At 45.8% G+C, this 27,500-nt stretch overlaps 2 protein-coding genes and 1 long non-coding RNA gene across 4 annotated transcripts in view; 2 read left to right on the forward strand and 1 right to left on the reverse strand.

Annotated features, from left to right (window-relative positions):
• LOC106612315 (catenin alpha-1) overlaps nt 1-27,500 on the reverse strand; it is a 244,829-nt gene that overhangs the window by 92,894 nt on the left and 124,435 nt on the right. Inside the window, exons 10-12 of one of the 2 annotated variants that reach the window (XM_045724259.1) lie at nt 5,755-5,835; nt 5,494-5,616; nt 5,226-5,378 (exon numbers count right to left, since the gene is read on the reverse strand). In XM_045724259.1, the coding sequence (XP_045580215.1) occupies nt 5,226-5,378; nt 5,494-5,616; nt 5,755-5,835 (357 nt within the window). Of the gene's footprint in view, nt 1-5,225; nt 5,396-5,493; nt 5,617-5,754; nt 5,836-27,500 lie in introns of those variants that run through there. The other variant, XM_045724260.1, reaches the window with a different exon arrangement.
• On the forward strand, nt 8,177-12,197 carry LOC106612313 (leucine-rich repeat transmembrane neuronal protein 2). Its single transcript, XM_014213359.2, has 2 exons — nt 8,177-9,108; nt 9,863-12,197. The coding sequence occupies exons 1-2, from the start codon at nt 9,105-9,107 to the stop codon at nt 11,521-11,523; spliced, it is 1,665 nt and encodes a 554-aa protein (XP_014068834.2). The 5' UTR covers nt 8,177-9,104; the 3' UTR covers nt 11,524-12,197.
• LOC123744684 (uncharacterized) lies at nt 13,481-16,704 on the forward strand. The gene is made up of 2 exons (XR_006771096.1): nt 13,481-14,771; nt 14,815-16,704. It is a non-coding gene; the product is annotated as an uncharacterized lncRNA (long non-coding RNA).

Genomic DNA, 27,500 nt, shown 5'->3' on the forward strand with positions numbered 1-27,500 from the left:
GAGATGGGTGGGATGGACTGAGAGTAGCTGAGGGGTGGGGTTTACAGAGATGGGTGGGATGGACAGAGTAGCTGAGGGGTGGGGTTTACAGAGATGGGTGGGATGGACAGAGTAGCTGAGGGGTGGGGTTTAAAGAGATGGGTGGGATGGACAGAGTAGCTGAGGGGTGGGGTTTACAGAGATGGGTGGGATGGACAGAGAGTAACTGAGAGTAACATGACCAAAAGTATGTGGACACCTGCTCGTCCAACATCTTATTCCAAAATCATAGGCATTATTATGGAGTTGGTCCCCCTTTGCTGCTATAACAGCCTCCACTCTTCTGAGAAGGCTTTCCACTAGACGTTGGAACATTGCTGTGGGGACTTCCATTCAGCCACAAGAGCATTAGTGAGGTTGGACGATTAGGCCTGGCCCGCTGTCAGCGTTCCAATTCATCCTTAAGGTGTTAGATGGGGTTGAGGTCAGGGCTCTGTGCATGGCACTCATGTTCTTCTACACCCATCTCGACAAACCATTTCTGTATGGACCTCGCTTTGTGCACGGGGGCTTTGTCATGCTGAAACAGGAAAGGGCCTTCCCCAAACTGTTGCCACAAAGTTGGAAGCACAGAATCATCTACAATGTCATTATATGCTGTAGCGTTAAGATTTCCCTTCACTGGAACTAAGGGGCCAGAACCGTGAAAACAGCCCCAGACCATTATTCCTTCTCCACCAAACTTTACAGTTGGCACTATGCATTCGGGCAGGTAGCGTTCTGATGACATCCGCCAAACCCAGATTCGTCCGTTGGGCTACCAGATAGTTTATCACTCCAGAGAACACATTTCCACTGCGCCAGAGTCCAATGGCGGCGAGCTTTACACCACTCCAGCCGACACTTGGCATTGTGATCTTAGGCTTGTGTGCCGCTGCTCGGCCATGGAAACCCATTTCATGAATCTCCCGACGAACAGTTCTTGTGCTGACGTTGCTTCCGGAGGCAGATTGGAACTCTGTAGTGAGTGTTGCAACAGAGGACAGACGTTTCCACTTCACGATAACAGCACTAACAGTTGACCGGGGCAGCTCTAGCAGGGCACAAATTTGATGAACTGACTTGTTGGAAAAGTGGCATCCTATGATGGAACCACGTTGAAAGTTTCAGTTTCTTCAGTAAGGCCATTCTATTGTCAATGTTTGTCTATGGAGATTACATGGCTGTGTGCTCGATTTAATAAAATGGTCAGCAACAGGTGTGGCTGAAATATCAGAATCCACTCATTTGAATAGGTGTCCACATACTTTTGTATTTATGAAAATTACTTTATTTTTGCTATGTAACTACTGTAAACAAAACACGTATGCAGAATTTAACAAAAGAAAAAGCTGTAAAAAATGGTTTGTGTCATCCAGGTGGTGGATGAGCCAATAAAAAAAACTGTACATCGATGATAACATTTGAAATGTCTATACTTTTGAAACCTTTGACTGCAATGTACATTTGTTGGTTTGTTTACTTTATTTTGTTTCAATGTATGTTTATCTTGCCAAAGCAAGCATGTTACCAATGCCAAAAAAACATCCTTAAAATTTGAATTGAGAGAGAGTGAGCACGACGAGCATGAGAGAGAACTAATGAGTGAGTGCGAGAAAGAGGGATGGGGGAGCGTTCAAGAAAGAGCGCGATGCAAAAAGGCCCGCTTTAAAAAGAAATGTATCCGTCTGCTGTGGCACTCAGAACACAACCCACCGGTTGGTGGACAGCGGGGGAAGAGGTAATTTTGTTCCTGTGCCGGTCTCAGTCTGTCAATAAGTTGTAGGTAGATGGAGATCAAACTGTTGAGACAATGAATCCCTGTCCCCTGAGGCACCACTTAACCTTGTCAGGCAGGGGGAGGCTGGGGAAAGCAGGTGAGGCTTAAAGTGGGCTCCACAGCTGTGACCAGCCATACTGATAAGACAAAGTGTTTGTCTTTGTCGTCTGACGGCTCAATTCACAACGCTATGCCTGAGGCCCAAATGGCAACCTATTGTCAATATAGTGCACTAGTCCTACGGGACCAGGTCAAAAGTAGGGCACTAAATAGGGAATAGGGTACCATATGGGACAACAACATCAGATTGATGCTGCAGCCGCTTCCAGAAAGCTCAAGTCTGTTGACATAAAGGCCTTTGCAGACTGTATGATTTTAGCCGTCCTGATGCCACGGTTTTTCCCCGTCCCAGACAGGTTTTTCTCTGTGACAGAGTCCATGTCTGCCGATGAAATACCTCTGCGTTTGGTTGTAGACTCCGGCAAAGTTCTAGCAGTGTCCGAAACGTTGAGCCTTTATCGTGTAGTGTAGCTGGTGTTATGAGCCCATCCCGGTGACTGACCAATAGGAACGCGGACGGCACTGAATATGCACACAATAATAGAATTATCTGTGAAGTCAGATTACTATAATAGTTTGATTTGATTTTCAATGTTTACATGCTGTGCAAGAACAACAACTTCCCTAATGATCTTCTTTTCATAGAGACATCTGAAAATCAAGCTACCTGAAAAACGCAGAAGAAAAAAAAATCACCAAATCAAAATAAAAACTTTCTACAACAGCGACCGTGTTATTTTTGGGGCGAGCATATTTGATTCAGAGTTCGGACAAAGTTTGTATGAGAAAACAATGCATACTAAAATGCATACTTCCAGTTTTTTGCGGCCTCACTTCAAATCACACATGAGCAGAGTGTGACGTATGAACTGCTGGTGCTGGCACATGCTCAGATCCACCGCTGCAGTCGACGTAGCCTCCGTCAGTTGATGTAGCCTCAAGCGATTCGCAGAATGTGATCTGGCCAGGTTGATCAAGATTTTAATTTTGTAACATCACACAGTGTGACATTTAATAATCGTAAAAGACTGAATCCAACAAGCAGTCTGCAAAGGCCAGTGTGTGTGTGTGTAGGCTATTCCATGGCAAATACCTTTTTGAATGAATTACACCACACACTGCAGCTTTACACAGCGCTACAACCCAGCGCTACAACCCAGCAGCACAATAGCACAGGGGATTTGTTTAGACTGGGTGCTAGCTACTGGCCTATAGTTCTGTTCCCAACATACACCGAGTATAGAAAACATTAGGAACACCTTCCTAATATTGAATTGCACCTCCCTTTTGTCCTCAAAACAGTCTCAAAGCCACAGGGATGCTGGCCAATATTGACTCCAATGCTTCCCACTGTTGTGTGAAGTTGGCTCGATGTCCTTTGGGTGGTGGACAATTCTTGATACGGGAAATTGTTAAGTGTGAAAAACCAAGCCTTGTTGCAGTTCTTCACACAAACGGGTGCGCCTGGCACCTACTACCATACCCTGTTCAAAAGGCACTTCAATCTTTTGTCTTGCCCATTCACCCACCGAATGGCACACAAACACAATCCATGTCTCAATTTTCTCCAGGCTTAAAAATTATTCTTTAACCCGTCTCCTGATTGAAGTGGATTTAACAAGTAACATCAATAACGGAACATAGTTTTCACCTGGATTTAGCTGGTCAGTGTATGTCATGGAAAGACCAGGTGTTCATAATGTTTTGTATAGTCAGTGTAAAACACACCAAATGAAGCAGTTCCAAGATGAATCATGCAGCTAGAACGTGAATTAAGATGTGTTAATTCCCAAAAAGGATTAAGGTTGGGATTTGGAAGGCAAGCTGATCCTAGTTCCTTCTACCTGGGGCATAGCAGGCTAGAACACGGAGGAACCAGATAGGGGCCTAGAACACGGAGGAACCAGATAGGGGCCTAGAACACGGAGGAACCAGATAGGGGCCTAGAACACGGAGGAACCAGATAGGGGCCTAGAAAACGGAGGAACCAGATAGGGGCCTAGAAAACGGAGGAACCAGATAACCCCATAGCCAAGCTCTAGGGTTTTCTATTTGGGGTTAGCATTTATAATGAACAACAATATAAACGCAACATGTAAAGTGTTGGTTCCATGTTTCATGAGCTGAAATAAAATGATACATTTTCCATATGCACATGCATTTCTCTCAAATTGTCTTCACAAATTTGTTTACATTCCTGTTAGTATTTCTCCCTTGCCAAGATAATCCATCCACCTGACAGATGTGGCATATCAAGAATCTGATTAAACAGCATGATCATAACACAGGTGCACCTTGTGCTGCGGACAAAAGGACAATCTAGACCTCCCAAGTGGTGCAGCGGTCTAAGGCACTAGAGGCGTCACTACAGACCCGGGGTCAATCCCGCGCTGTGTCACAGCCGGCCGCGACCTGGAGACCCATGAGGCTGCGCACAACTGGCCCAGCGTCGTCCGGGTTGGGGTAGAATTTGGCCGGCTGAGTTGTCCTTGTCCCATCGCACTCTAGCGACACCTTGTGGTGGGCCGGCGCATGCACGCTGACTTCGGTCGCCAGCTGTACGGTGTTCCCTCCGACACATTGGTGCGGCTGGCTTCCGGGTTAAGAGGGCTGTGTGTCAAGAAGCAGTGCAGCTTGGCGGGGTCGTGTTTCGGAGGACGCATGGATCTCGACCTTCGCCTCTCCCGAATGCACAGAGATACCGTAACGAGATGCTGAAGCTCATTGTTGTGCCATTCATCTGCCGCCATTCCCTCATGTTTCAGCATGATAATGCACGGCCCCATATCTCAAGGATCTGTACACAATTCCTGGAAGATGAAAACGTCCCTGTTCTTCCATGGCCTGCACACTCAGACATGTCACTTTGGGATGCTCTGGATAGACGTGTATGACAGCATGCTCCAGTTCCCGCCAACACCCAGAAACTTCACAGCCACTGAAGAGTGGGACAACACTTCACAATCAACATCCCGATCAACTCTGTGCGAAGGAGACGTGTCACACTGCATGAGGCAAATGGTGGTCACACCAGATACTGACTGGTTTTCTGATCCAGGTCCCTAACTTTAATGTATCTGTGACCAACAGATGCATATCTGTATTCCCAGTCATGTGAAATCCATAGAATGGGGCATAATTAAGTCATTTAATTTGACTTATTTACTTATTTGAACTGTAACTCAGTAAAATCTTTGAAGTTGTTGCATGTTGTGTTTATATTTTAGTTCAGTGTATTAATGTCCCCGGGGACGTCCCCATCCTTCAGTCCATCCCTAACTTCAACACCTGACATTTTCTAAAAGACACATCAACTCCAGTATTTGAAGAAAACTTCAAGATGTTTGTGTAACTTCAGGTAACGTACCTCAATGAGCTTGTTGGCGTGCTCGCGGAACACCTGGGCGTATTCCTTCACCTCCTTCTCGTTCCCGTTCTTTGCTGCTTCGATCAAAACCAGCAGAGGAACGTTGGTCTCCAGGAACGAGTCAGAAACATGATCCATGACCGCCTTACGCAGCTACACAGGAGGAGAGTCTGAGCGAGAAAGAGGAGTAAGACAGCTGGACAGTTATATTAGATGTACTTGAACAGAAAGCCTCTGGTAGAGAAACTAAACATTTTGTAAAACCAACCTGTCTCTGAAGGTCTCTGGAGAAGGACTGGGAGGACGGAGAGAGGACGAGAACAAGGGAAGGAAGGATGAAAGTGAGGAAAGGAAGAGAGGGGGAGTTGCACCAACCTGTCTGTGGACGTCTCTGGAGAATTCATGTGAGGATAAAGGGAACAAACAAGGAGGGAGGAAGAGAAGAACGGAAGAGGAGAGGGGGAGGAAAAAAAAATAAATCAACCTGCCAGCCAAGGTCTCTGGAGAAGAAAAAGGAAGTTGTACCAACCTGTCTGCGAAGGTCCCTAGTCTTCTTGGTCATCCTGTCGATGGCGGTGTTCAGAGCATCACTCCTGTCCTTCTTGCCAGCCTGGAGAGAAAGAGAGAAGGTTAGAGAGGCCAACTGACTGGTAATGACTATTTACACAGAGAGGGAGAGAGAAAAGGAAAGAGGTGGCTGAAAGTCAATGAGGAATGAATCACAGGCCTGTACAAGACAGTGATATGAATGAGATGGACCATAGATACAGATATCATAGAGATAGAGAGAACAGTACAGATTTCTCCCCTCCATCTCTTTTTCCCGCTCGTTGAGTTTCCCCTGAGGAAAGACTCCCTGAGGAAAGACTCCCTGAGGAGGGATATTAACTAAAGGGAAATAGTGTCCTGTGTGGAGCCTAATGATCATGGCAGCTCTTCATATTGATTCCTGCGCCAAGCCTAGATCTTTTGTAGGTTTTAATTGGCCGAACCAATCACCTTATGCGGGAACGCTCAAGTTATTTTCCTGTTCTGTTCCATCTAAGGGTGGTGAGAGGTTCAGATCAGGATGAGCGAACACGGCACCGGACGAACTCCTGGTAATAGCCGTCATTACAACAGACTGAAGGAATCTCTCTCGTTCCCTCTTTCTCACTCTGTGAATGAGTGTCAAAGGGAGAAATGGCACCCTATTCCCTTTGAAGTGCACTACTTTAAACCAGACCCTATGGTCCATGGAACCCTATTCCCTTTGAAGTGCACTTCTTTTGATCAAGGCCCATAGGGTAGTAGTGCAGTAAACAAGGGTTGCCATTTGGGATGCAGTAGAGTGTACCTTGGTTGACAGATGAGAAAGACGGCAGACCGCCAAGCTAGCTGACGTCACAAACCAGTCCTGCTCTACCACGGCGTGAGAAAATATATACCGCAACGTGTTGTGTAATTTGGAAAACTAAATGCAGCCCGACTGCAGAGAGATGCCCCACATAGGGCCCATAGGCCTCCGGTCAAAAGTAGTACACTAGGTAGGGAATAGGGTGCCATTTGGGACTAATCCAGAGGGAGGGAGGGATCAAGTCCTCATTAAAAGATAAGGTGGTAGTACTAGACAGTGACAGGCTACAGGAGAGGAGCAGGATTTTAATAGAACTCAATAAATACACTGAACTGGAGTTGGCTTGCTTGTCATCAGCATACACTAACACTGCAGATGTTCACACGCTATGCTAACAATTAACAGGTTAGCAAACAGGCTAGACAGCCAAATCATATGCTAATATTAACAGGCTAGCTAACACAATGCTAAGGTAACTGGTAGGATAGAGGGGGATGGGGTGGCTGGTAGGATAGATGGGGGTGGGACAGAGGGGGATGGGAGTGGGGTGGCTGGTAGGATATGGGGATGAGGGATAGAGGGGGATTGGGGTGTTCTGTCTGGGACCCACCTACTACTATCACAACAAATCAAGTTGATGTATCACACACACACACACACACACACACAGTCATCACCACTGAGCTAACAGGTTGGCATCTAGAACACTGGAGAGGAGACCCTCCCCCACAGAGAGGAGAAGGGATGGGGAGGAAGGAGAAAGGGAACACCAGCTCAATCATCCCCCCCCAATAAGAGAAGAGGAGACAGGAAAAGGTGGGGGAAGGAGGAGGGAAGCGACAGTTGGCTTTTCTATTGTCTGGAGCTGGTCCAGTGAACACACCATTACATCAAACATTATGGAGAGCAAGAGGAGTCTCTCTTACTATTGAGATAGAGGGAGAGAGGGAGAGAGACAAAGAGAGGAGGAAGGTTAGGAAAGGAAGTGAGAAAGACGTGCGTTGAAAGAGGGAGAACGAAGAGACAACTCACGTCACTGGACGCGGCCACCTCCTTCCAAGTTGCTGAACTGAGTCAGAACATAAATGGAGACAGCTATCCAGCCCCCCCCAATCAAACCACTAACAAGTGGTTGGAATTCTGCCCCCCCGTCTATTACACCGTTCCAAACCATTCTAATTGAAGTACAGAGCGGCTTGCTCATACGTCAGCAAGCCCGATACTCTAAATGAAAGCAGTGCCCTCTGGATAGACGTGAATGATGTATCACACTCTTCCCTTCAATCAGACTATAGCATACCCAGCTCCTGCTCAGTTCAACCAAGGGGGTTTTGCAGCATATTTCTACTGCTCTACCCTCCCCCCCTCCATCCAGCTCTACTACGGGAGTCCAGGGATTCATAAAAAGGGTCATTTGTTTAATAATTCTATTTAGTTTGTGTCTACCGTGTGCGCATATGCATATACACATACACACACACAAATATATATATACACACGGTCAGACAACAGGCAGGTTCAGATTTAGTCCTGGTTGGTTCCAACAGGGAGCTGCCGCAACACGTTGGCGATATCAATATTCTGATGGTGACGAGTCAGCGGAAACGGGGGAAGAAGAAGAAAAAAAAGAGATGTGGAGAGGGAGAGGAGGAATGAGGTTTGTGAGCACTGTGCGCAAGTGTGCAAGGCAGAAAGCAAACGAGTGAGCAAGAGAGCAGTAGAGAAAATGAGAGAAAAAGAGAGAGCAGTAGAGAAAACGAGAGAGAAAGAGCGCACGAGAGAGAGAAACAGCACTGATGTTCGACGCCAGGCTGCCACCACTCTGTAGTGGTGAGTGGCTGCAACAAAAGCACAGAATAACATCCCTGGCTTTCTTGTCGTCTTTTCTCTCTGCCACTGCCTGCCTGCGTCGTTAGCTGGCTGCTCGGGACGCCCAGAGGAGGAGAGTTGCTCCCTCCAACATACTGATCGCTGCAGTAGGCTGTGCAGGTCACCACACCACGGACCGACCAACCCAACGGCTCTCTGCCTGCCGGGTCTCCCTGCCATCAACAAGTTAGGGGCTGGACGGTTAGGGGACGTAGAGGACCCCCCCCCCCTCAGCCAAGAGGGGCACTATTTGATACTCAATTAACCAATTGAGCTGACATCATTGCAGTGTGGAAGGAAGCGGGAAGGAAAATGAGGAAACAGAGTGTTTAGAGCCAGGGAGCTTTGGATGCAAATCAACTAAAAACAAAGACAGAATTTTTTTTTAAATAAAGCCCTTTGGATAATGTGTGATTAAAAAAAAACGCCAGAGGGAAAGAGCACGACAAGGAACTGACAACATCATCAACCAGGGACATGGGATTTGTGATTTTGTTTCAATTGGGAGGGCTCAAGAGTAACACTGCCACTTTATTACTTCAGCAAGAGAAGAGCCCGGTTCCTTTTGTGACTCAAAAGGGCTTGTCTTTTCTCCCTTTGTGCTCCATCTGGCTGCTTCGGGAGTCCGCTGTGGAAAAGGACAGTTGAATGCAGCCTCCGACGTGCACAAAAGAATGGGTAAGTTATCCTCTTTTATCCAGAGAGTCTGGACCTGAATAGGAAACAGAGTGAAAAGGAGGGGCTAAGGGCTAATAGTGCTTTTCTATTTACTTTCAATGTCATTCTCCTCTTCTTTCTTTCCCTTTTCATTCGGGGGGGAGTCAAGTCTTAATTTCTTATAAAATTATACGACCAACTGACATGTTGTATAACAGTGCGGGGGGAGAGAAAAAAAAAATCTCCATGCCAATTCTTAAAGAATGCGGAGCGTAAACTAAAATGATATTTAAATTTTTTTAAATAAATGATTGAATCAAAAGGCATATTGATTCTAGAAGCAGAGAAATGAGGAAAGAAATCATTAATAAAACAATCTGCAGATATTCTTCTGTCTGATCATAAACAAATGACCTGAATAGAGGGCGAGAAGTCTTCCACATCACTCCTTCATGTATAAATACATGAACATGTAACAGAGACAAACTGTTGTGTGTTTCTGAGAAGATTGTTTCCTTAACCTCCCTCCCTTCCTTCCTTCCTTGCTCGTCGTCAAAGTAAACTCAGAACGCTGATGTTCATAGCAGTGATGATATGTGATCGATAGTATGTGAAATTCTGGAATACTGAGGGGATGGGGGAGGGGTCATGTAGGAAGAGGGAGAGAATCATTTTTATTTTCTAACTTACCACCACAGATTAGCAGTAAGAAAGTGTTCTGCAGAGATCAGCATTCCCTCCCCTTGGTTGATTTTCTTATCTTTAAACCCCCCAGGTTTCCATTCAAGGTGGCCATTGGTGGGACCTGCACCAACGGCATTGTGCCTGTGTGTGATCAGCATGCTGCTGTGCCTGCTGTCTCCTGCGTCATGCACAACCTGCCCCCAGAAATGCCGCTGCGAGGACCAGCAGTTCTACTGCGACACCCAGGGGCTGGAGGCGCCCCCGGACAGCGTTGACAGGGGGGCCCTGGGGTTATCCCTCCGCCACAACAGCATCGCTGAACTGAGCCCGGACCAGTTCTATGGCTTCTCCCAGCTCACCTGGCTCCACCTGGATCACAACCAGATCACCACGGTGCAGGATGACGCCTTCCAGGGGCTCTACAAACTCAAAGACCTCAACCTGAGCTCCAACCGGATTACAACGCTGCCAAACACAACCTTCATCCACCTCATCAACCTACAGATCCTGGACCTGTCCTTCAATCTGATGACTGCGCTGGAGCCTGAGCTGTTCCATGGACTCCGCAAGCTGCAGATCCTCCACCTGCGCTCCAACTCGCTGCGCACCACCCCCGTCCGGGCCTTCTGGGACTGCCGCAGCCTTGAGTACCTGGGTCTGTCCAACAACCGGCTGAGGAGCCTGGCTCGGAACGGCTTCGCTGGCCTCATTAAACTCAGAGAACTCCACTTGGAACACAACCAGCTGACTAAGATCAACCTGGCCCACTTCCCCCGCCTAGTGGCTCTGCAGTTCCTTTACCTGCAGTGGAACAAGATCTCCAACCTGACCTGCAACATGGAGTGGACCTGGACCACGCTGGAGAAGCTGGACCTCACAGGGAACGAGATCCGGGTGCTGACCCCGGACGTGTTTGAGACACTGCCTAACCTGAAGATCCTCCTACTGGATAACAACAAGCTAGGCAGCCTGGACCCTCTGGTCATGGATATGTGGCGGACTCTAGGTACCGTGGGGCTGTCCAGCAACCTTTGGGAGTGTACCAAAGGGATCTGCTCCCTGGCCACTTGGCTTAGCACCTTCAAGGGGAGGTGGGAACACTCCATCCTGTGTCACACCCCCGAGTACGCCCAGGGCGAGGAGATACTTGATGCCGTTTATGGATTCCAGCTTTGTCCAAATTTTACGGCGCCGCCACCGGTCGTCTTGACCACAAACACATTGTCGATGGCCACGGACGTGTCGACAGGCACAACGGCGGAGGTCACCAGCTCGCTGTTTGGAATAATGCAGCAGACACCCACGCAGGACTTCTTTGTGGATTTTGGGCGCTTTACAACCATAATGACAACGACCACCACGCCGCGCACCGCCCTGGCAACCTCCGCCACGACAGTGGAGGGCGGAGAGCTGGGAGTCACGGAGGACTTCTCGGAGACGGACAACACGGTCCTAACCCAGAGGGTGATCATTGGAACTATGGTCCTTCTGTTTACCTTCTTCCTCATCATTTTCGTTGTGTTCATCTCACGGAAGTGCTGCCCTCCTACCATGCGCAGGATACGCCAGTGCTCGGCCATGCAGAACCGCCGCCAGATGAGGACCCAGCAGCGGCAGCAAATGGCGGACCTGGCCACACAGGTACCCTATAATGAGTACGAACCCAGCCACGAGGAGGGAGCGCTGGTTATCATCAACGGCTACGGGCAGTGCAAGTGTCAACAGCTGCCTTACAAAGAGTGTGAAGTGTAAACTATGTTTTCCTCCTGCAGCAGAATATGGGCTGTTTACCATTCTAAATACAGGGTTTTATTGTTTTGCTTCCCCCCCCAGTTTACACAAAAAAAAAGCATAATTTCTACTCGCTAGCTTTGAGAAATCAATGAGATTAGTATATTGAGTGGGAGAGTTGATGACTGGTGGAAACGGACAGTGACGAGACTGATGAGGATGTAGTAGAGATAGTCACCATTTATTTTTATATGAACGTTCAGATCAAGCTGTGGGCAATCAGTCTAAAAAAGGAAAACAGTAGAGATTTTATCACCACATTGTTATTAGTCACTTTCCGCCGCACGGAGAAAATGTCTTTTATTTTTATTTTTTTACCAAAACGTCTGTAGACTGATCCTCTTACTAAGAGACGGTACAGATACAGATAGATGGTGGTCTATATCATCATTATCAAGGGGAATCGGTAGCGGAAAGGAACGTGGATTATAAAGACAGGTTTTAAGATGCTCGGTAGCCACAGTATGTTACTATCACAATCACTTGTTGGTACAGAAGTGATTAAATGGGGTTTGGTTATTAAATGAAAAGCATTTTTTTATTCACATTTAGTTTTTTTTTGTAAATTACTACGAATATTGAATAAATGTTTATTTATGTCACAATCTGAATTAAATCTCCAACAGAAAATCTAATCGGATAAACATTACATTTATATTTCAAAAACTTGCATTTCCTCTCTCTCTGTCGCTCTCTGGATCCAAACAGAACCTTTCTATTCTGGTCAGTGAACACCCACGATAGCCTTCTTGTTTCAGGATTTCATTTGATTCAATAAAAGGCCATTGCCTCCCATTAAAAGCTAAAAGCTTAGCACTGTCCGTGGAAAGGTTAATGTCCAATTTGCCTGCAGTACCTGTTTAGCCAAACCGTCTACAGCCTGAGATGGGCCTTGTAGTAGAGATTTATCAGACACTTTACATGTAAATATTCACCATCATCGGTCACACGACGGCATTAAAAAGAGATCAGTGTGACGACCTGCAGACAGTAACGATATCCGCAGCTGAACCTTTGGTCTACTGACGTTTTACTGATGCAATATACGCCAGCGGCAAACACACACCCCACACACAGAATACGTTTCTGGAGAGGTAGTAGCAGATATCTAGCTAGTACAGACAGAGAGTAATGATGAACAATGGAAAAACCTTTTCTGCTCTGCAGTGTCTCTCATCCTGAAAAAAGACATTTGTCTCAGGAGGAGTCCCAGTCGTGTTAGAACTCCCAGCTAGCCAGCCTACGTCGCAGCGGCACAGACTAATCAGCTCGGACAGCGTCAACATTGAACCAATTAAGGAAAGGCAAAAATAATCTAATATTCTGTCGCCCACACCAGTGATCCAGCAGAGAATTAGATGGCTACTGCTGCCAGTCAGTTGGTCATTCAAAATAAACAGTTGGTAGAAACATCCTTCACTCAACACAGCCAACAAGGACATTTAACTCCATATCACGAATCCTGCTCGTGAGAGATTGTCAGGCCAGGCTGACATTTCCCTTCTTTGGAAAGAAAGGATGAGAGGGAGGAAAAACAGACAGAAAGAAGAGGAAGAAAAACAGACATAAAGAAGAGGGGGGGGTTGACTAGATAATTACCCCGCACGGCTTTATGTTAAACTGTAGAGAATCTCCCATGAGAGCGAATGTAGCTCCTGTAATAAGCAAATAGAGGGGAGAGGAGCGCGGCTGAGGCCGAGGAGGCTGAGGCTGAGGAGGCAGGTTTAGGACACATTGGTATGCAGCACAGAGAGGGTGTGCATTAGCATCAGACTAAAGCAGCCGCCACTGCAGCTCATCTCCCTCCCCCTCCATCTGCAGGTCTTTTTGTGCTCCGTTTACAAGGTAGGGGGCAGGGAGAGAGAGGGCACAAGGAGGGAGAGAGAAGGAAGAGAGTTGGGGAGGAGGGATATTTGGGGGGGGTTATGCCTCGGCTTATCTAAGGGAATCCTTCAAAGCGGTTAATGTTATTCTATGCGGCTAAGATCCACAGGACAGGTCAAGATATTCTATGGGGCTAAGATCCACAGGACAGGTCAAGATATTCTATGGGGCTAAGATCCACAGGACAGGTCAAGATATTCTATGGGGCTAAGATCCACAGGACAGGTCAAGTTATTCTATGGGGCTAAGATCCACAGGACAGGTCGAGATATTCTATGGGGCTAAGATCCACAGGACAGGTCAAGATATTCTATGGGGCTAAGATCCACAGGACAGGTCAAGTTATTCTATGGGGCTAAGATCCACGGGACAGGTCAAGATATTCTATGGGGCTAAGATCCACAGGACAGGTCAAGATATTCTATGGGGCTAAGATCCACAGGACAGGTCAAGATATTCTATGGGGCTAAGATCCACAGGACAGGTCAAGATATTCTATGGGGCTAAGATCCACAGGACAGGTCAAGTTATTCTATGGGGGCTATCCAGTACATGGTGCACCAGTTTAGACCAGTGTCATAAGGGTTGTGGTCAAAAATAGTGCACTATATAGGAGAATGTGTCATTTGGGACAAACAGTGACATCACCTTGGGGCTGGGACAACATGGGAAGAGGAGAGGTAAACATCACCTTGGGGCTGGGACAACATGGGAAGAGGAGAGGTAAACATCACCTTGGGGCTGGGACAACATGGGAAGAGGAGAGGTAAACATCACCTTGGGGCTGGGACAACATGGGAAGAGGAGAGGTAAACATCACCTTGGGGCTGGGACAACATGGGAAGAGGAGAGGTAAACATCACCTTGGGGCTGGGACAACATGGGAAGAGGAGAGGTAAACATCACCTTGGGGCTGGGACAACATGGGAAGAGGAGAGGTAAACATCACCTTGGGGCTGGGACAACATGGGAAGAGGAGAGGTAAACATCACCTTGGGGCTGGGACAACATGGGAAGAGGAGAGGTAAACATCACCTTGGGGCTGGGACAACATGGGAAGAGGAGAGGTAAACATCACCTTGGGGCTGGGACAACATGGGAAGAGGAGAGGTAAACATCACCTTGGGGCTGGGACAACATGGGAAGAGGAGAGGTAAACATCACCTTGGGGCTGGGACAACATGGGAAGAGGAGAGGTAAACATCACCTTGGGGCTGGGACAACATGGGAAGAGGAGAGGTAAACATCACCTTGGGGCTGGGACAACATGGGAAGAGGAGAGGTAAACATCACCTTGGGGCTGGGACAACATGGGAAGAGGAGAGGTAAACATCACCTTGGGGCTGGGACAACATGGGAAGAGGAGAGGTAAACATCACCTTGGCAATGTGGCATCAAAACCAATTACTGCTCCCCTCCTAGAAAAACAAAAATCAACCCAAAATAAAAAAATTAAAAATCAATGAAAAGAAAGCAAGCGAGGGTGTGAGCTTAAGTTAAATATAACAATTTAGGAATTGGCACAGGCTCAGATATTTGGCCAACGTCTATTAGAAGACAGGAGTATTTTTAAGTCATCCTTCTACAAAGACTGGAAATGCTTCAGAATAGATTGAGAGATTCATGATTTAAGTGACTGGGGAGGTGAGGCGAGGAAGGATGGTTCCTAGAGGGCGCTATGAAGTGTCAACTGTGTTGAAACAGGCCATCTTCTAACGGCGCCAAGCTAAACGGCGCCAAGCTAAACGGAGCCAAGCTAAACGGAGCCAAGCTAAACGGAGCCAAGCTAAACGGAGCCAAGCTAACGGAGCCAAGCTAACCCAAGGCTTTTTCATAAGTAGTGGACTATAAAGTAAGGTGTGCCATTTGCGATACAATCCTATACACTGTCGACAATGACGTGGTCTCACGAGGAGTCCTAAACACGCTGACAACAACCAGGAAAGAGCGGGAGAAAATAGGCTTAAGTTCTTATTGGGTTAAATTAAAATCAGATCATGAACATTATTCCAGTGTTCTACAAGACAAATCTAGTTGAGAGTGGTACCATATACCCTTAATAGTTCACTATTTTGGACAATGTTTACTTCTTAAGGGAATAGGGTGCCATTTGGGACGCAGGCAGAGCCGAGCCGGAACTAGATCTTACCAGCAGAGCCGAGCCGGAACTAGATCTTACCAGCAGAGCCGAGCCGGAACTAGAGCTTACCAGCAGAGCCGAGCCGGAACTAGAGCTTACCAGCAGAGCCGAGCCGGAACTAGAGCTTACCAGCAGAGCCGAGCAGGAACTAGAGCTTACCAGCAGAGCCGAGCAGGAACTAGAGCTTACCAGCAGAGCCGAGCAGGAACTAGAGCTTACCAGCAGAGCCGAGCAGGAACTAGAGCTTACCAGCAGAGCCGAGCAGGAACTAGAGCTTACCAGCAGAGCCGAGCAGGAACTAGAGCTTACCAGCAGAGCCGAGCAGGAACTAGAGCTTACCAGCAGAGCCGAGCAGGAACTAGATCTTACCAGCAGAGCTGAGCAGGAGGCAACAGGTGTTGTTGAAAACATCCATCCACATTGCAGCGGACTGTTTCAGTCAGTCAGACAACTCAAAAGGTTTTTGAAGTCCTTACTCAAATTGTTGTTCCATTGTACTTTTTCCAAACTAAGCCATGTCATGTATTCCCATTTTCAGGTCTCTGGAAAAAAAACTCACTTTGATTAGATTTTTTCCATCAAGGGTAAGAACTGTTTTATTGTTGTCCCTTCCAAAACGTCTTGCATGTTCCAAGAAACCAGTCCCAGCTGACTTCAGTCTTAACGTCACCCAGATAAAAACAGAAACCGTATTTCTAAATAACGGCCCAAGGATGGATAAGAGGGACAGGAGAGAGTGAATAGTAGTATATTTTTGGGGGGGAGGGAAGGAAAGTGTTGGCAAACAATTGACATCTCACAATTAAAGATTACAGCTTGTTTTAAAAATTATTGAAATTAACACACAATTTGTAGAAATATGCCTCCATTTTCACAATCTGGCTCTGTCAAGTTAGTTTTTTTGGTTGTTATCTTGTTATACTCTGAAGCCCTACCCCCACTCCACCTACCCCCACTCCCTGATAACCTCTGTGTCAAATGAATGCTTTTCTCTTCCCTTCCCCTTCTGTATTGTAAGATGTACAATTTAATATCTGTAAAGTGGGTAAGATGTGGCAAAACTGAAAAAAACGTTTTTCTTAAAACATATATTTTTAAATAAAAATGGTTACAATTAATTTGTTCGGTCTGATTTCCCGGCACCCATGAGAACTGGTTTTAATTAAGTGACGCTTATTATGCCATTGTCCCTTTTCAAACTGTCTGAGTGATTCTTAAACCATCAGTACAGTCGCCAACCCCAACCAAGAGATGGCATGGTGATCTAGTCCAACAGAACCCTCCAATCATATCACGGCATGGTGATCTAGTCCAACAGAACCCTCCAATCATATCACGGCATGGTGATCTAGTCCAACAGAATCCCTCCAATCATATCACGGCATGGTGATCTAGTCCAACAGAACCCTCCAGTCATATCTTGGCATGGTGATCTAGTCCAACAGAATCATCCAATCACATCTTTATTTTCCCGTGTCCTGCAGGCTAAACATGTCCTAAAATGTGGACGATCCCGCCGTGATTCCTTTATTAGACAACTTAAATTATAAATCAGCACCCTGGTTTCTGCCTGTATCTTCTACAAAAGGAGGTGACATTACAGAGGTTGTTTGTATAAGAGAACTAGGTCTGTCCCCGCAAAAACATCTTGGTCGACACAGAGTCGTCCTGTTACTTCGACCAATCATTTGGTTGAAATGTTTAAATTTATTTTTCCATATATCGACACACCCTATGTGTTTGATTAAAATCAACTACATTTGCACTGAGCTTGTCTGATGCTTTAAGCACATGGTTTGATTAAATAATGAAGACAAATGAGAAGAGCCCGATGGTCACATTTAAAAACTTAAAATGGCAGCAAGTGCCTGTGTAACTGGCGCACGTTGTCTCGCTGTACCACAGCACAGTGTTGATTGCTGAAGCTGCATCATCATATTAATAATGTCGTTTCTTACTTGTTTCTGATTGAAAAGTTCTAACCGAAATCCCTAATTTGTTTAGGAAAAACATTATGCCCTCAAACCTTACATGTAAGCATCGCATGCATGCTGTCTGACCTATAGCCCATCATAAATCACATCAAAAACAAATTGGTTATAACAAACTCCGAACACAGTAACACGTGACAGCAAAACGAATGCAGAGGACGTGAAAAAGAAACTCTGGTTAATCAGGGGGGAAAGGCTGATGTGTGGAAGACATTTGACTTCATTGTGGAAGCTACTGGAGATACAGATAAAGGGAGGGTATAGGAGCACACCTTGTGTGAGTATTACGTGTGCCAAACAGTTGAAGGTAGATTACAATGTTATTTCTGAACATTTCCAACAGTGTAAACACTAACGGTACCAGATTTCTATTCTAACTCAAAAAATATATATGAAGCCTTCATTATAGCAGACTAAAATCAGTTGAGTGCATTTCTGAATTTGTGTTTATTTATTTTTTAGGCTAATTATTCAAATAGCCATTTGTTATTTAAACTAAAATGCTTTAGCACCAGCTGTTCTGGATGACTGTGATAACGCTCTCGGGAGCCGATGTGAACAAGACATTTAAACAGGTCAACATTCGCAAAGCCGCGGGGCCAGATGGATTACCAGGACATTTACTCAAAGCATGCGCGGACCAACTGGCAAGTGTCTTCACTGACATTTTCAACCTCTCCCTGACTGAGTCTGTAATACCTACATGTTTAAAGAAGACCACCATAGTCCCTGTGCACAAGGAAGCGAAGGTTAACGGCCTAAATGATTACCGCCCCGTAGCACTCACGTCGGTAGCCACGAAGTGCTTTGAAAGGCTGGTCATGGCTCACAGCAACAGCATCATCCCGGACACCCTAGACCCACTCCGATTCGCATACCGCCCAAACAAATCCACAGATCTCAATCACACTCCACACTGCCCTTTCCCACCTGGACAAAAGGAGCACCTATGTGAGAATGCTGTTCACTGACTACAGCTCAGCGTTCAACACCATAGTTCCCACGAAACTCATGACTAAGCTAAGGACCCTGAGACTAAACACCTCCCTCTGCAACTGGATCCTGGACTTCCTGACAGGCCGCCCCCAGGTGGTAAGGGTAGGCAACAACACGTCTGCCATGCTGATCCTCAACACTGGAGCCCCTCAGGGGTGTGTACATAGTCCCCTCCTGTACTCCCTTTTCACCCACAACTGCATGGCCAAAAACAACACCAACACCATCCTTAAGTTTGCTAACGACAACAGTGAGAGCCTATAAAGAGGTCAGAACTGGCAGTGTGGTGCCAGGACAACAACCTCTCCCTCAATGTGAGCAAGACAAAGGAGCTGATTGTGGACTAGAGGAGGAGAGCTGAACAGGCCCCCATTAACAACGACGGAGCTGTAGTGGAGCAGATCGATAGTTAAGTTTCTTGGTGTCCACATCACCAACGAACTATCATGGTCCAAACACATCAAGACAGTCATGAAGAGGGCACAACAAAACCTTTTCCCCCTCAGGAGACTGAAAAGATTTAGCATGGGTCCCCAGATCCTCAAAGTTCTACAGCTGCACCATCGAGAACATCCTGACCGGTTGCATCACCGCCTGTCGTGGGTGAAAAAGGAGCACCTATGTGAGAATGCTATGGCAACTGTATGGCAACTGCTCGGCATCTGACCATAAGTCGCTACAGAGGGTAGTGTATACCGCCCAGTAAATCACTGGGTCCAAGCTTCCTGCCATCCAGGACCTATATAATAGACGGTGTCAGAGGAAAGCCCATAAAATTGTCAGAGACTCCAGTCACCCAAGTCAAATCTTTCTTTGCTACCACACGGCAAGCTGTACCGGAGCGCCAAGTGTAGGACCAAAAGGCTCCTTAACAGCTTCTACCCCCAAGCCATAAGACTGCTGAACTATTAATCAAAATGGCCACCAGACTTTTTACATTGACATCAAATAGACGGGACATTTGATGATCATAATAACAACAATAAGGAGATCAAGAAAAATGAGGGTATAGGAGTGAGAGCTGTGTGCAGACTGTGTGACAAACAGGTGCTGTTAGATAACATTTACATTACATTTACGTCATTTAGCAGACGCTCTTATCCAGAGCGACTTACAAATTGGTGCATTCACCATATGATATCCAGTGGAACAACCACTTTACAATAGTACATCTATATCTTTTTTGGGGGGGAGGGTTAGAAGGATTACTTAATCCTATCCCAGATTACAATATTCTTGCGCCTGTTTGGAACAGTGTAAACACTAAATAAATTATACGTAATAGCAGTCTGTTCTAACGAAAACAAAAAGTAAAGCCTTTATTACAGCATTGCAAAGATCTAAAAAAAACAGCCGAAACAGTGAAATTGCTTTATCCAACATTATGCCGTTACATGAGGCTTGGTGCTCACTATTAAACAAACATGCAACAGATTGAGGATCTGTCTTATTTCTGTAGATATATGACTCATAAAGCCAGGCACATTCAACAGTTAGGCTATTGATTATAGACCTAATTAAGTTGGGGTTTGCGCTCTCCTCAATTTTCTAAGACAATTAGGCCTGTTTCCTCATCTCTGCTGCCTCCACCTCGGGTTATCAATCTCAATACGCATGTTAACTTTGTTATTATGCACATAGCAATATAAAGAAAAGGCGCACTGAAGATTATGTTTCAGAACCGCAGAGAGCGACCGTATCTAACGCAGGAGAAAGAGCACGTTATAAAAAAAATGATATTTATTAGTGTTGCAACTTTTTTTTTTTTGCATAATACAACCATTTACTATTTCAGTATGACACCTCTTAGAGTGATGTACCATGCCATCCCCATGGCTACCTGACTGAGACAGGTACGAATCAGCCAATTGGCTTGTGCAGCAAAAAAGTCAAAATTGCGACTGCTTGACTAAAGAATCTCTCGGTCGACCAACAGTCTATCGACCCAACAATCGACCAGTCAACTAAATGGGGTCAGCCCTAGAGAGAACAGATTTGTTTTTGTTTCTAAAACTAAAGATCATTGATATCATTTTAACCAACCTGGCACTTTCCTACCTTTCTAAAAAAAACGTCTTCAAAATGGCACCCTTGTTCCCTATATAGTGAACTAGATCCCATAGGGCACTCGTCAAAAGTAGTGCACTATATGGAATTGCCATTTGGGAAGATTACATGCTGCTTGAATAACTCCCATCAAATGGACGGGACATTTGAGACAGCCTTCAGTTCCGACGACGACCATGATAAACAACGATTGGTTGGAAGTGATTATTTAAACCAATGACAAACACAGAAGGAGGAGGAAAGAAGGAAGTACCTCAGTTTGACTGGAGGTTTAAGTTTCCCATTTTAGTCGGCCATTTTTTGTTGTTCTGCTTGTTACTGTGATAAAGGGTCTTTCAGACAGTGCTGTGTGTACAGCGTCCGTGTTCTGTTACGATGCAGGGGTCTGGAACATGCTACTAAGTGCACTAGCTGGTGTGTAGCTGTTATCGTTGGTGGATACAGGAGTACAGGGGCTTGGGTGAGGCAGCATGACACAGACAAACACTGCAGTAAAGATGATGACAAAAGTTGTGTCCCAAATGCCACCCTATTCTCAATCCCTTTATAATGCATTACTTTACCAGGGCCATAGTGCTCCAGTCTAAAGCAGGGCCCTATATAGGGAACCGGTCCCAGTCCAAAGCAGGGCCCTATATAGGGAACCGGTCCCAGTCCAAAGCAGGGCCCTATATAGGGAACCGGTCCCAGTCCAAAGCAGGGCCCTACATAGGGAACCGGTCCCAGTCCAAAGCAGGGCCCTATATAGGGAACCGGTCCCAGTCCAAAGCAGGGCCTAATATAGGGAACCGGTCCCAGTCCAAAGCAGGGCCCAATATAGGGAACCGGTCCCAGTCCAAAGCAGGGCCCTATATAGGGAACCGGTCCCAGTCTAAAGCAGGGCCCTATATAGGGAACCGGTCCCAGTCTAAAGCAGGGCCCTATATATTTTTTTTCCACCTTTATTTAACCAGTTGGGCTAGTTGAGAACAAGTTCTCATTTACAATTGCGACCTGGCAAAGATAAAGCAAAGCAGCATGACACATACAACAGAGTTACACATGGAGTTAACAGTCAATAATACAGTAGAAAAAATAAGTCCATATACAATGTGAGCAAATGAGGTGAGATAAGGGCGGTTAAGGCAAAAATGCCATGGTGGCGAAGTAAATTTGCAGTGGAAGAAAGTGCAAAGTAGAAATAGAAATAATGGGGTGCAAAGGAGCAAAATAAATAAATAAAAAATACAGTAGGGGAAGAGGTAGTAGTTTGGGCTAATTTATAGATGGGCAATGTACAGGTGCAATAATCTGTGAGCTGCTCTGACAGCTGGTGCTTAAAGCTAGTGAGGGAGATAAGTGTTTCCAGTTTTAGAGATTTTTGTAGTTCGTTCCAGTCATTGGCAGCAGAGAACTGGAAGGAGAGGCGGCCGAAGGAGGAATTGGCTTTGGGGGTGACCAGAGAGATATACCTGCTGAAGCACGTGCTACAGGTGGGTGCTGCTATGGTGACCAGCGAGCTGAGATAAGGGGGAACTTTACCTAGCAGGGTCTTGTAGATGACCTGGAGCCAGTGGGTTTGGCGACGAGTATGAAGCGAGGGCCAGCCAATGAGAGCGTACAGGTCGCAGTGGTGGGTAGTATATGGGGCTTTGGTGACAAAACGGATGGCACTGTGATAGACTGCATCCAATTTATTGAGTAGGGTATTGGAGGCTATTTTGTAAATGACTTCGCCGAAGTTGAGGATCGGTAGGATGGTCAGTTTTACGAGGGTATGTTTGGCAGCATGAGTGAAAGATGCTTTGTAGCAAAATAGGAAGCCAATTCTAGATTTAACTTTGGATTGGAGATGTTTGACGTGAGTCTGGAAGGAGAGTTTGCAGTCTAACCAGACACCTAGGTATTTGTAGTTGTCCACATATTCTAAGTCAGAACCGTCCAGTGTAGTGATGCTGGACAGGCGGGCAGGAGCAGGCAGCGATCGGTTGAAGAGCATGCATTTAGTTTTACTTGTATTTAAGAGCAGTTGGAGGCCACGGAAGGAGAGTTGTATGGCATTGAAGCTCGTCTGGAGGGTAGTTAACACAGTGTCCAAAGAAGGGCCAGAAGTATACAGAATGGTGTCGTCTGCGTAGAGGTGGATCAGACTCACCAGCAGCAAGAGCGGCATCATTGATGTATACAGAGAAAAGAGTCGGCCCAAGAATTGAACCCTGTGGCACCCCCATAGAGACTGCCAGAGGCCCGGACAACAGGCCCGCCGATTTGACACACTGAACTCTATCAGAGAAGTAGTTGGTGAACCAGGCGAGGCAATCATTTGAGAAACCAAGGCAATTGAGTCTGCCGATGAGGATGCGGTGATTGACAGAGTTGAAAGCCTTGGCCAGGTCAATGAATACGGCTGCACAGTATTGTTTCTTATCGATGGCGGTTAACCTGTTGGGTCTAGGGGGCAGCATTTGCACGTCTGGGTAAAAAAAATGTACCCGATTTAATCTGGTTACTAATCCTACCCAGTAACTAGAATATGCATATACTTATTATATATGGATAGAAAACACTCTAAAGTTTCCAAAACTGTTTGAATGGTGTCTGTGAGTATAACAGAACTCATTTGGCAGGCAAAACCCTGAGACATTTTCTGACAGGAAGTGGATACCTGATGTGTTGTATTGACTTTAAACCTATCCCATTGAAAAACACAGGGGTTTAGGAATATTTTGGCACTTCCTATTGCTTCCACTAGATGTCACCAGCCTTTACAAAGTGTTTTGAGTCTTCTGGAGGGAGATCTGACCGAACAAGAGCCATGGAACGATGATGTCCCATTAGACACCTGGCGCGCGAGTTCATGTTGGGTACCCTCGTTCCAATACGTTATAAAAGAGTATGCATTCGTCCACCTTGAATATTATTCATGTTCTGGTTAAAAAAGGCCCTAATGATTTATGCTATACAACGTTTGACATGTTTGAACGAACGGAAATATTTTTTTCCCCTCGTTCATGACGAGAAGTCCGGCTGGCTTACATCATGTGCTAACGAGACGGAGATTTTTGGACATAAATGATGAGCTTTTTTTAACAAAACTACATTCGTTATGGACCTGTGATACCTGGAAGTGACATCTGATGAAGAGAATCAAAGGTAATGGATTATTTACATAGTATTTTCGATTTTAGATCTCCCCAACATGACGTCTAGTCTGTATCGCAACGCGTATTTTTCTGGGCGCAGTGCTCAGATTATTGCAAAGTGTGATTTCCCAGTAAGGTTATTTTTAAATCTGGCAAGTTGATTGCGTTCAAGAGATGTAAATCTATAATTCTTTAAATGACAATATAATATTTTACCAATGTTTTCTAATTTTAATTATTTAATTTGTTACGCTGACTTGACTGCCGGTTATTGGAGGGAAACGATTTCCTCAACATCAATGCCATAGTAAAACGCTGTTTTTGTATATAAATATGAACTTGATAGAACTAAAAATGCATGCATTGTCTAACATAATGTCCTAGGAGTGTCATCTGATGGAGATTGTAAAAGGTTAGTGCATCATTTTAGCTGGTTTTATGGTTTTGGTGACCCTGCCTTTGACTTGACAAAACATTACACACAACTCTTGTAAATGTACTGTCCTAACATACTCTAAATTTATGCTTTCGCCGTAAAACCTTTTTGAAATCGTAAAACGTGGTTAGATTAAGGAGATGTTTATCTTTCAAATGGTGTAAAATAGTTGTATTTTTGAAAAATTTGAATTTTGACATTTATTTGGATTCAAATTTGCCGCTCTTGAAATGCACCTGCTGTTGATGGAGTGCACCACGGGTGGCACGCTAGCGTCCCACCTAGCCCCAAGAGGTTAAGATATCGTTTAGGACCTTGAGTGTGGCTGAGGTGCACCCATGACCAGCTCTGAAACCAGATTGCATAGCGGAGAAGGTGCGGTGGGATTCGAAATGGTCGGTAATCTGTTTGTTGACTTGGCTTTCGAAGACCTTAGAAAGGCAGGGTAGGATAGATATGGTCTATAGCAGTTTGGGTCAAGAGTGTCCCCCCCCTTTGAAGAGGGGGATGACCGCAGCTGCTTTCCAATCTTTGGGAATCTCAGACGACACGAAAGAGAGGTTGAACAGGCTAGTAATAGGGGTTGCAACAATTTCAGCAGATCATTTTAGAAAGAAAGGGTCCAGATTGTCTAGCCCGGCTGATTTGTAGGGGGGGGGTGCAGTGCTGTTGACCGGGGTAGGGGTAGCCAGGTGGAAAGCATTGCCAGCCATAGAAAAATGCTTATTGAAATTCTCAATGATAGTGGATTTATCGGTGGTGACAGTGTTACCTAGCCTCAGTGAAGTGGGCAGCTGGGAGGAGTTGCTCTTATTCGCCAAGGACTTTACAGTGTCCCAGAACTTTTTGGTGTTAGTGTTGCAGGAAGCAAATTTCAGCTTGAAAAAGCTAGCCTTGGCTTTTCTAACTGCCTGCGTATATTGGTTTCTAACTTCCTTGAAAAGTTGCATATCACGGGGGCTGTTCGATGCTAATGCAGAACGCCACAGGATGTTTGTGTTGGTTAAGGGCAGTCAGGTCTGGAGAGAACCAAGGGCTATATCTGTTGCTGGTTCTAAATTTCTTGAAAGGGGCATGTTTATTTAAGATGGTGAGGAAGGCATTTAAAAAATAATTACCAGGCATCCTCTACTGACGGGATGAGGTCAATATCCTTCCAGGATACCCGGGCCAGGTCAATTAGAAAGCCTGCTCGCTGAAGTGTTTCAGGGAGCATTTGACAGTGATGAGTGGAGGTCGTTTGACCGCTGACCCATTACGGATGCAGGCAATGAGGCAGTGATCGCTGAGATCTTGGTTGAAAACAGCAGAGGTGCATTTAGAGGGCAAGTTGGTTAGGATGATATCTATGAGGGAGCCCGTGTTTACGGCTTTGGGGTGGTAACTGGTAGGTTCATTGATAATTTGTGTGAGATTGAGGGCATCAAGCTTAGATTGTAGGATGGCTGGGGTGTTAAGCAGACACTGCTAGGACATCCGGGTTGGCAGAGTGTGCTAAAGCAGTGAATAAAAAAAACTTAGGGAGGAGGCTTCTAATGTTAACATGCATGAAACCAAGGCTATTACGGTTACAGAAGTCATCAAAAGAGGGCGCCTGGGGAATAGGAGTGGCGCTAGGCACTGCAGGGCCTGGATTCACCTCTACATCACCAGAGGAACAGAGGAGTAGGATAAGGGTACGGCTAAAGGCTATGAGAATTGATCGTCTAAGACGTCCGGAAAAGAGAGTAAAAGGAGCAGGTTTCTGGGGGCGATAAAATAGCTTCAAGGTATAATGTACAGACAAAGGTATGGTAGGGTGTGAAAACAAGTGGAGGTAAACCTAGGCATTGAGTGATGAAAGAGATATTGTCTCTAGAAACCAGGTGATGCCATCGCATGTGTGGGTGATGTAACTGAAAGGTTGGATAAGGTATAATGAGCAGGGCTAGAGGCTCTACAGCGAAATAAGCCAATAAACACTAACCAGAACAGCAATGGACAAGGCATATTGACATTAAGGAGAGGCATGCTTAGCCGAGTGATCATAAGGGTCCAAGTGAGTAGTGAGGTTGGTTGGGGTCACGGCGATTCAGACAGCTAGCCGGGCCATGGGTAGCAAGTTGGCAGAAGATGGTCTGTTTTTAGCCACCTCGTGCGTTTCCGTCGGTAGATTAGTGGGGTTCCGTGTGGTAGAGGGGACCAATCCAATTGGCAAAATAGTTATAGTGGCCAAAGAAAATTGTCCGATAGACCTATTCAGATAGCAGCCGATAAGACAGCTAACGATTATAGCTGGCCGCAGATGGGCATTCAGGTTACGTCGCGACGGAGGGGCCAGTTGGATAACTCCCTCGGGCAGATAACGTCGGTAATCCAGTCGTGAAGGCCCGATGGGGCTCCGCATCGGCAGTAAAACGGGTCCGGATAGGTGATTGTAGGCCAGGAGTGGCTGATGGAACTCTTCAGCTGGCTAGCTCCGGAATAATTGATGTTAGCTCCGGGACAGACATTAGCCAATAGTCACTCAGCATCTAGCTAGCTGCAAGATCAAGGTGTAAATGACCAGAGCTTGCGGTAGAAATCCGGGGATATGGAGAGAAAATAGGTTCAGTATGCTCTGGTCTGAGTCGCGTTGTACAAAACTGGCAATAGCTTTTCAAGCTAAGGGATAGCTGATGACCGCCAACAGTGGTTAGCTGAATACTAACGTTATCTAGCTTCTGCCTAGCTAGCTTCTGTTGTGGATTTCAGATTTGAGGTAAATTATACTTTTTTAAGAAAAATTGGTGAGGCGGGTTGCAGGAGAGTGTTTTGAAGTTGAGTTTTTAGAAGAATATATATATACACACTGCTCAAAAAAATAAAGGGAACACTTAAACAACACATCCTAGATCTGAATGAAAGAAATAATCTTATTAAATACTTTTTTCTTTACATAGTTGAATGTGCTGACAACAAAATCACAAAAATAATCAATGGAAATCCAATTTATCAACCCATGGAGGTCTGGATTTGGAGTCACACTCAAAATTAAAGTGGAAAACCACACTACAGGCTGATCCAACTTTGATGTAATGTCCTTAAAACAAGTCAAAATGAGGCTCAGTAGTGTGTGTGGCCTCCACGCGCCTGTATGACCTCCCTACAATGCCTGGGCATGCTCCTGATGAGGTGACGGATGGTCTCCTGAGGGATCTCCTCCCAGACCTGGACTAAAGCATCCGCCAACTCCTGGACAGTCTGTGGTGCAACGTGGCGTTGGTGGATGGAGCGAGACATGATGTCCCAGATGTGCTCAATTGGATTCAGGTCTGGGGAAC

Source organism: Salmo salar, chromosome ssa09 (genome assembly GCF_905237065.1).
Source record: "Salmo salar chromosome ssa09, Ssal_v3.1, whole genome shotgun sequence".
Lineage (NCBI taxonomy): Eukaryota > Metazoa > Chordata > Actinopteri > Salmoniformes > Salmonidae > Salmo > Salmo salar.